Raw genomic sequence first — 9,497 nt, forward strand, 5'->3', positions numbered from 1 at the left:
GCACGGCAGAGCCAGGGCTCAGTGTGCAGGAGCCATGGCAGGGTCAGTGGGATGTGGCTGAGGTGAGGCTTGTCCCTTCATCTGGGACATCTCAGCTGCTCCAGAGCCTGGCGGCAGGAAATGCTGCTCTGAACCCAGGCAGCATTCCTGGTGAATCTCTGCAGGCAAAGCTGGATCAGTGGCATCAAAGCCAGGCTGAGGGGATGCACAGGAGCATTTTCTGCCCTCACGTGCTGTGTGTTTTTGTTGGCAGAGCCCCGCTGAAGCTGTTATGTGACAACATGAAGTACCAGATCCTGTCCCGGGCCTTCTATGGATGTGAGTACTTGTCACCCCCCTGCTCCTTGGGGTGTGTGACAGGATAAGGGGTGAGGTCCTGGGCTCCGGGCTGGGAGTGGTGCTGGGGGAGCTGGGACCAGCCTGCTGCACGTGCTCAGGGTGGGGAGCAAACAGCTGGGCTCTGCCTCTCAGCCTTGACCCCGCGAGCAGCAGCACTGGGGGTACAAGATGATTCCCAGTAGGTTCCCAGCTCCGAGGGCTGGATGTGGCTGCAGGGAGTCTCCCCCAGGGCCCAGCCCCACCAGAGCCTTCTCCTGCTCTTCATCCCCGTGTTTCCCGGAGTTGCACAGCTGAAGGTGTGGTGTTCCTGCTGCAGGGTTGGCCTACTGCAGACACCTGTCCACGGTGAGGACCCACCTGTCGGCGCTGGTGAACCACAACATCGTGTCCCCCGACGTCCCCTGCAGCGCCAGCGCGGGGCTCACCGTGGACATCTGGCACAGATACCTGCAGGACAGCTCGGTAGGGCCATGCCCTGGGGACACACCAGCTCTGCTGGGCTCGGGGGGCCCAGGGCAGTGTCACTGAAGCGGGTGCTGAAACACGTCAAGAAGTTCTTCAAGGAGAGAAGTCAGCCATGCTGTCCCAGGCTGCACAGAGCCTGAGGCTCCTAATCCTTGGCGTGTGAGAGCTGAGGAGTGAGCACTGCTCTTCTTCAAGTGCTTCTGCTGAGAGCCTGCCTGCAGCAGTGTCTGTCACCCAGGTTCTGCTGTCCTGAGCGGGGTCCTGACGTGCTGCCAGCTCGGGGGCACAGCAGTGGCCCTCAGTGACTCTGGTGGGCCACTCTTTGGTGTGGAGAGCCAAAATGTCCACCCACAGCCTCTGGCTCTACTTAAGCCCAGGCGGGGGTCTGAGGGATCATGGGCAGTGGGGCTGGGGGCTCTCTAACACAGAGACTAGAAAAAGATAAAGTAGGTATTTATTAGAAGGCCTCAATTGATATATCTTGGGCAGCACAAGAGCCCAGCCAGGGCTACACCCAAGATGAACCCAAAATGGTCACAAAATACGCGACCGCTCATGGGGTCTCTCACATTTAGAAGTTCTGCTCCATTTGCATATTGGAGTTAATTGTCCAATTACAGCTTTAGCTTATGAAGTTCCATCCTTGTTTTTCTCTCTTCAGTCTATGTTGTTCATGTTCTTGGGCCTGGGATTTGGATCTAGTTGTCCAGCTAGAGAAGGAATTGTTTTGTCTACCTGCTCTGTGGAGAGAACTTACCATCCCCTAATATAAAGCTCAGAACTACACACCAAAGCAGTACAGAATCTGAAAAACATAAAAGCTTAAACCTGAGGCATCAGTTGGGGTGCTGATGGGTGGCACAGCCAGGCTGGGGACACCCATACACCCTGGCTGTGTCTGTGCCCTGACCCAGGCTCTTCCCACAGAGTTACGAGGACCAGGAGCTGCTGCGGCTGATCTACTACGGCGGGATCCAGCACGAGATCAGGAAGGCTGTGTGGCCCTTCCTGCTGGGCCATTACCAGTTTGGGATGACAGAGGCGGAGAGGAAGGAGGTTGGTGAGGGTGTGCTGCCAGCTCAGCAGCCCGGTGTGCTCACAGGTGTGCCCTGGTCCTGCCCAGTGGAGGGGTCTGCTAGCAGAGCCCACCCTCTGAGCCCACTGGGCCTCGTGTCCACTCTGCACTGGGCTGTGGGTAGGAGTGGGGCAAACCCTTGGATCAGCAGCAATTGGTAGGGCCAAGCTTCTCACTGGCCTCTGCAGCTCCTCATGCTCAGTGCCTTGTGCACCTTGGGAGGGCAGGGAGGGGATGGATGAGCGTTTTTCCATCCAAATTTTTGTGCAGGGTAAGGGTGGCTATGTCCCACGAACCACAGTTCACACAAATGGGCACCGCCCTGTGTGGGGCACAGCTGGGGCTGGTTTGGGGCTCTGCAGGGACAACCTTTGCCAGCCCCTGTCCCCTGGTGTCCCAGGCTGACGAGCAGACCCGGGCGTGCTACGAGCACACCATGGCAGAGTGGCTGGGCTGCGAGGCCATCGTCCGGCAGCGTGAGAAGGAGTCGCACGCCGCAGCCCTGGCCAAGTGCTCCTCGGGGGCCAGTCTGGACTCCCACATCCAGAGGATGATGCACAGGGACTCGACCATCAGCAACGAGGTGAGGGCTTGGGCAGTGCCCACCCAGAGTCCGTGTGGGGTGGAGACACAGGTCCTGCCCAGCCTCCTCCCCTGACCTGTGCCCGCCTGTGTGCCTTGTTACTCGCTGTGTTCTGTGGAAGTGAAATACTCATTACCTGACACACTCCTGGGGCAGGATTAGCTCGGTGGAAGATGGTTTGAAGTAGGGGTGAGGAGGAAGAGCATGTTCCTGGCACTGAGGGGCTGTGAAGCAGAGCACTGGGCTTCCTGGCTCCCTTTTCCAGCATGGAGGAAGCCTCAGCACACCCTCATCCCCTCTGTCATCCAGCACCTTGGGACTGGCTTTTAGCAATGCAGTGATGAGATCCACAGCCCAAACCAAAGGGTGTGGAGGGAAAAGCCTGTGAAAGGAAAGGCAGTCCTGGGAACAGAGTCCAGGGAGTGTTTCCATGAGACTTTTGTCCTTGGAGGAGAAGAGCCCAGCATGGCAGAGCATTCCCTGACCTCAGGCTGCTGGCCCAGAGGGGAGGTGAGCGCTGGAGATTTGATCTGCTTCCCTCTGGGAAGTTTATGTGAGTGCTTTGGGAAGGAGATGAGCTCAGCCACAGTCCTGCAGGCTACGTGTGTGCCCAGAGAGGGAGAGATGCAGGGAAGGCAGATCTGAGCCAGGGGCAGGGTGGAACTGGATGATGCAGCTCTCAGGGTGAGCAGAAGTGCTGCTCCATTTGCTGAAGCCCTGGGAATCATTCCCATTTCCTCAGCATCTCCACCGTGGCTCTTCCTTTGGACCCACGTGTGCCTGTTCTGGGATCAGGCACTGGGAAGGGAGCTGGCAGCATGAACACACACAAAGTTCCCCCCTTTTCCCATCTCAACCTGAAATTTCCTGTTTTAAGTGCTCCCATGGTAATGGAGGAAAACTGTCACCCTTCCTTTCCCCACCAGAGCCCTGCCCAGCAAACACCCACAATACAGGGGTGGGGACAGCTGCTGTTCTGAATGTGCTGTATTTTCTTAAAATCCTGTTGTTTGTGTGTGATGTCATGGCCACGCTCTGCACCTCTGCTCAGTTAATGGGGAGGACTCGCTCTCATTGTGGGGTGGCTGTTCAGAGGGACCCCACAGAGCCAGGCTGGTGCCTGCAAAGCCCAGCCCTTCCCTCTGTGCTTCAGCTGGAAGCCAGAACAGGGTGCTCGTGACTTTGAGAGGAGCTGCTTCCACCGAGTCTGGCTTAAAACATCAATATTTGTCCTTGAAGAAAAGGGAAAAAAAGCATGAATATGCTTGGAGGGACTGTTTTATAGCCTGACTTCATCGTTTATGTAAACTGAGCTGGGCTGAGCTGCATTGCTGCCAAATTAGGACAGAGATTTGTAGAAATTCTCACTCCAGGGAGGCAGCGTGACCTCCACGCAGGCCAGAGGAAAGCAGCTCCTTCAGACCCAACACACAGCACTTGAACAAGTGCACTGACCTGGCAAAGCTTTGGCTTTGTCACCTTCCCAGCAGTGTCAGGGGCTGAGGCAGGGCACTGTGCTGGGTGATGCAGCAGCACCGGTGTGACAGGAACGTCCTCCACGGATCAGATATTTACTGGATGCATTTTCTGCTTGTTCTTCACCCGCAGAAGTGCCACCTCTGCTTGAGGTCCCTCACCCTGACCCCTTTGCTTTGCTTTGCTTTTCTTTCTCACTTTTCCCTGTCCCCTGCAGTCCTCGCAGAGCTGCAGCTCCGGCCGGCAGAACCACGCCCGGCTGCAGAGCGACTCCAGCTCCAGCACCCAGGTGAGCACCTTGTCTCTCCATTCCTTGTCCCCATGGCTCTGCCTTGGCTTGGGCCAACCCCTCACCACAACCACAGTGATTTATGGCAAACAGAACCAGTGTTGGAAGAGGTAAATGAGTCCCCAGCCTGCCTTGGAGCTGCTAATGTCAGAACTGTGCTCTGCTTGGGGTGTTCAGTGTTCACCTGCCAGCTCTGCCCCGTGGCCTCACACCTGAAGGCCCAGGGCTGCTCCCTCTGTTCATGCCCAGGTGTTTAACACCTGTTGAAATTTCTGCCCAGTATATAACACCAAGCAAAGCATAGTCCTTTGGAGCAGGGATTTGTGGGCTTGGAGTTGTGCAAACGACCAAATACTCACTCAAATCCAGGCAGAAGAAGCTAAAGGGGGATTTTCCTCCCTCTCCACTGCTGGGAACATGGGCACTATGAGCACACAGCTCTTGGGGATGTACTGCTCATGTTCCAAACACTTGCTGAATGCCTGGGATGTCTTCCCACTTTGCAGGTGTTTGAATCTGTGGATGAGGTGGAACAGACTGAAGTAGATTCTCAGCTGGAAGATGGCAAACAGAGCAAGATCCCCAATGGCACAGTCCCCAACGGCACGTGTTCCCCTGATTCTGGGCACCCCTCTTCCCAAAACTTCTCCATCACATCGGGGTTCTCGGAGCGCAGCTTCAGCAACGAGGACAGTGCCCTGGAAACCACCAAGTCCTCATCCAGCTCCCAGGGAAAGGCTGCTGGGTCCGATGTGCCAGCCCCGCCGGACATGGACGGTGTCCAGCAGGAGAAGCTGCAGGGCCAAGACAGCCTGGAAGGGGAATTTCCCACTGGTGGAAGCGTGGATTTTGTCCCCATGGGTGAGGGCTCGGCGGTGCTCCTGCGTGACAGTGACACTGTGGCCCTGACTGTGGTGGAGAGCTGGGCAGACAGCGAGGCTGAGAAGCAGAGCCTGGTGGAGAGTGAGGACAACCTCTCTGAGGAGCCAGAGATGGAGAGTCTGTACCCACAGCTGGACTCTCTGACTGTGACTGATCTGACCAGCAGTGAGCCAGCTGCACTCTCCTCCACGGGTGTCACCTACTCTGTAAGTACACACCTGGCATGGGGGGGTTCCTTCCTGGCTGCCTCACAGACCCACAGAACCACGGAGCAGCTGGGGTGGGAAGGGCCCTCTGGAGATCATCCAGTCCAACCCTCCTGCCAAGGGAGGGTCACCTGGGGAAGGTGACACAGGAACGTGTCCAGGTGAGTTTGGGATGTCTCCAGAGAGGGAGATTCCGTGCACTCCCTGGGCAGCTGTTCCAGGGCTCTGCTGCCCTGCATGGGAAGAAGTTTTTCCTCATGTTGTTGTGTTTCAGTTTATGGCCATTGCTCCTTGTGCTGTCACTCAGCACCATTGAAAAGAGTCTGGCACTCTCCTTTTGGCACGTGGTTTGAGATGTTTGTATGGATTGATGAGATTCCCCCTCAGTCTTCTCTTCTCTAGACTGACCAGGCCCAGCTCCCACAGTCTCTCCTCATCAGAGAGATACTTCAGACTCCAAATAATCTCTCTGGCCTCTGCTGGACCCTCTCTGGCAGCTCCTTGTCTTTCTTGAGCTGTGGAGCCCAGAACTGAGCACCACACTCCAGATGTGCCTCACTGGGGCTGAGTGGAGGGGCAGGATTTACCTGCATTTACCCAGTACTGATCCCACAGCTGGGCATAGAGGGGCTCCCACCTTCCACCCAAACTCTGCCCTGTCGCTCCACTGCCCTTGCAGCTCTCTCCCTGCTTTTTACTGGAAAACAAATCAACTCTGCTCTTGTTTTGGGCAGCCAGAGCTGCTGGACATGTACACGGTGAACCTGCACCGCATCGAGAAGGACGTGCAGCGCTGTGACCGCAACTACTGGTACTTCACCCCCGCCAACCTGGAGAAGCTCCGCAACGTCATGTGCAGGTGGGGGCTCTGGGGGCCTGCCTGGGATTCACCTGCAGGCTGGAGCCTCAAACTCTGGTGTGGTTATGGAGTTTTGCTCCTTGCATTCCTCCCCTCATCACCCCAGCCCTGGGGCCACAGCTCCAAGAATGCGGAGGTCCCCAGACTGAGGTATCCGGGGTTTTGTCCAAGGCAGGGGCTCCCTGGGCTGCCCAGGAAGCAGTGCAGCCCACCTGCTTCCTGGAGCATGCCTGGCAAATGTTTTAATGAGGATCAGCCCACAGAGCTGTAGTGCTAATGAGAAAGTGCCTGAAGCACTGGAATGGTTTGTGCCTGCCCAAAATCCCAGGAGAGAGCCAGACCTGGTTGCATTTCTGAGTCCCTGTGACTCTGAGCTTGCCTAGTGACACTCAGAGGCTCAGACCAGCTCCAGCTCAGCTGCTGCTTCACAGGCAGCAAAGGCTAAAATATTATTACTCATCTTGCAAACTGCTGTTCCATCAGTGCTGTCACTTCACCCGACAGCCAGGGCTGGAGATCTCTGCTGAGATTAGACCTTCAGCACAGCACATTTTGGAAAACCAGTGGGCAGGATGGAAAAGATCCTTCCCTTGTGCCAGCAGCAGATCTGAGTCCTCTCCGAACACATTTTGCCTTGCTACCAAAAAAGGGAAGATATCCTTGCAGGGCTGGGTGCTCCCTGGGACACTGGGGATGGGAACGGGAGGCAGGCAGTGTCTGCAGAGAGAACCACGGGGATGAATGGAGGGAGAAGGATGAGAATGAGAGATGAACAAGTTCTGTCGGTCTCTGCCCTTTAACCAATGAACCCACTGTGCTGTGCTTTCCCATTTTGCTTTTCCCTGTGCTGATTTTCCCTGCAATGGCCATGGCACAGCCCTGGATTGACCCTGGATGTGGCCATGGCAGGGTGTTGATCCAGGACTGTGCCACATGTGCCTTACCTGGGAGGCACCACAAGAATTTAATCATTTGCAGCACAGGGATCACAGAATGAACAGGTGTGATTTACCCCAGCATCCTGGGAAGGGAGACAGGGCATGGGCAAAGGAAGTGACAGGTGGTGGCACTCAGGTCCCAGGTCACCTCTCCTGCTCTCTCACACAGCTACATCTGGCAGCACATTGAGATTGGCTACGTGCAGGGCATGTGTGACCTGCTGGCCCCTCTCCTGGTCATCCTGGATGATGGTGAGTGGGTGGCTCTGCTTTCCCTGCCCCTGTGTGGGGATCTGTGGGGAGATGTGCCAGGTGGGTGGTGGCCCTTTGCAGTGGAGTGCCTGGAGGTGTGGAGCAGGATCCCGTTTGTGTGTGATGCTGCCTGGCTCCCAGGAGCCCACCCTGGAGCCAGGCTGGATTTTCTGGAGGAACATTGCTGCTGCAGGAGCAGCAGTGGCTGTGCAGCCCTGCAGTGATGTCTCTCCTCCCTGCACAGAGGCTCTGGCTTTCAGCTGCTTCACCGAGCTGATGAAGAGGATGAACCAGAACTTCCCCCACGGAGGAGCCATGGACACCCACTTTGCCAACATGAGGTCGCTGATCCAGGTGAGAATTCCTGGCATGGGGATGGCAGCTCCTCACACCCAAGGGGGAAAGCTGGTCCTGGAGGGGCTGTGTTCAGTGTTGGGGAGCAGGAAGGACAGCAGGGGCTCTAAGGATGGCCTGGAGCAGTGTGTGCCAGGAAAAGGAGGCAAGAGCTGGTGCATTAGGAGAGCAGTGGGATGGAAGGAAGTAGGCAGAGGGATGGCTGGTGCCTTGTGTGTGCAGCCCTGAGTTTCCTTTTGCTTTTCTTGACAGATTCTGGACTCTGAGCTCTTTGAGCTGATGCACCAGAATGGGGATTACACTCATTTCTACTTCTGCTACCGATGGTTTCTCCTGGACTTCAAGAGAGGTGTGTGCTGAGACCACCCAAGGGTAGAGCAGGGTCTGCTTCCAGGCTTCTCAGCAGGTTTAAACTTACTTTTAATTCCTTTTCACTTTTCCCTGGTTTATGCCTGGCTGATTGTTCTGTCTGGATACAGAACCTGTTGTTGCAGAGCTGCTGCTGAGCTTCTCTGTGAGTGTGTCCTGGGGCCTGTGTCACCTCCTGCCGGGCAGAATATTTCTCTTTACAGACTTATTGCTCCAGCTAGAGCAGGTTCCTGTGGGAAGGAAGCACCCTGCTTGTCTCCCCAGTGCTGCTGTGAGCTCTGTGAGCCAGGGTGGGGTGAGTGGGGTGGTAACTGCTGTTCTCTGCTCACAGAGCTGGTGTATGACGACGTCTTTGCTGTCTGGGAGACCATCTGGGCTGCTGCTCACGTCTCCTCTGCTCACTACGTGCTCTTCATTGCCCTGGCCCTGGTGGAGATGTACAGGGACATCATTCTGGAGAACAACATGGATTTTACAGACATCATCAAGTTTTTCAATGGTACAGCTCGTGCTCTGTTGGGCTGAGTTTGGGGCAGCTGCTCAGGTGTGGGAATGTTTAACACCCAGAGCTCTGAGGGATCTGGTGGGGCTGGAATCCACCTGCCCTCCTCAGCAATGGACGTGTTGGAGGGAGCTGAGGTTTGGGCTGTGCTTTCCCCATCCTGGGAGCTGGTTAAGGATGGCTCTCCAGAGCCAGGTGTCCCTGCCAGGGGAGGCTGGGAATGTGGGCAGCAGAGCTGTGGGGTGGGGGCTGCTCTGCCCTGACCTGTCTGCTCTGTGTTGCAGAAATGGCCGAGCGCCACAACACCAAGCAGATCCTGAAGCTGGCTCGGGACCTGGTCTATAAAGTGCAGACTCTGATCGAGAACAAATGAAGGACCCGGGGCAGACGAGGCACCCAAAGAGCCGGGACTCCCCTCCCTTCCCCTGTTTCTCCAAGTGCCACACCTGTGGGACTCAGGTGGTGGGACACGTGCTGCTATGTGAGCTGGGAGTCCCCTGGGCTCAGCACAGGCCCTGGCTCAGACCTTCTGCAGTGACTGAACCAAAGATCCCTCCAGGTGTGTTCCTGTGCTGGGAGCAGGACCAGGCAGTGGCTTCCTGGCCTCGGAGCAGCTGCCGTGGCCACCAAAACTGCCTGAGCATTGCCACATCGCAGGGCACAGCTCGGGGGCTGGGGGAGCAGAGCTTGGTGGCACAGAGGGAAAGCTGATTCCTTGGAAGGCTGCTTCCTTGGGCAGCCCTTCCCTGTGGTGTGGGAAGGCAGCCAGCCCTGCAAGCACAGGGATGCTGCCAGTTCTCAGCTTCTCACCAACACAACGAGGTTCTGCTGGTAATGGGGGGGACTTTGATCACAGAAATTCCTCTTTTGATCTTGTCCCTCAATGCATTGCTTCCCCTTCAGTATTT

The 9,497-nt window shown here is 56.4% G+C and overlaps 1 protein-coding gene across 3 annotated transcripts in view; it reads left to right on the plus strand.

The window, feature by feature from the left end:
- SGSM1 (small G protein signaling modulator 1) overlaps positions 1 to 9,217 on the plus strand; it is a 30,570-nt gene extending 21,353 nt beyond the window's left edge. For 2 of the 3 annotated variants that reach the window (XM_053993867.1, XM_053993868.1), the window contains 12 exons: positions 254 to 318; positions 656 to 801; positions 1,732 to 1,860; positions 2,280 to 2,462; positions 4,156 to 4,227; positions 4,734 to 5,315; positions 6,050 to 6,174; positions 7,282 to 7,364; positions 7,609 to 7,718; positions 7,971 to 8,067; positions 8,419 to 8,586; positions 8,874 to 9,217. In XM_053993867.1, coding sequence (XP_053849842.1) covers positions 254 to 318; positions 656 to 801; positions 1,732 to 1,860; positions 2,280 to 2,462; positions 4,156 to 4,227; positions 4,734 to 5,315; positions 6,050 to 6,174; positions 7,282 to 7,364; positions 7,609 to 7,718; positions 7,971 to 8,067; positions 8,419 to 8,586; positions 8,874 to 8,962 — 1,849 coding nt within the window. In that variant the 3' untranslated portion in view covers positions 8,963 to 9,217. The remainder of the gene's footprint in view (positions 1 to 253; positions 319 to 655; positions 802 to 1,731; positions 1,861 to 2,279; positions 2,463 to 4,155; positions 4,228 to 4,733; positions 5,316 to 6,049; positions 6,175 to 7,281; positions 7,365 to 7,608; positions 7,719 to 7,970; positions 8,068 to 8,418; positions 8,587 to 8,873) is intronic. The other variant, XM_053993869.1, reaches the window with a different exon arrangement.
- Positions 9,218 to 9,497: the final 280 nt, after the last annotated feature.

The sequence above is a fragment of the Vidua macroura genome, chromosome 18 (assembly GCF_024509145.1).
Source record: "Vidua macroura isolate BioBank_ID:100142 chromosome 18, ASM2450914v1, whole genome shotgun sequence".
Taxonomy (NCBI): Eukaryota; Metazoa; Chordata; class Aves; order Passeriformes; family Viduidae; genus Vidua; species Vidua macroura.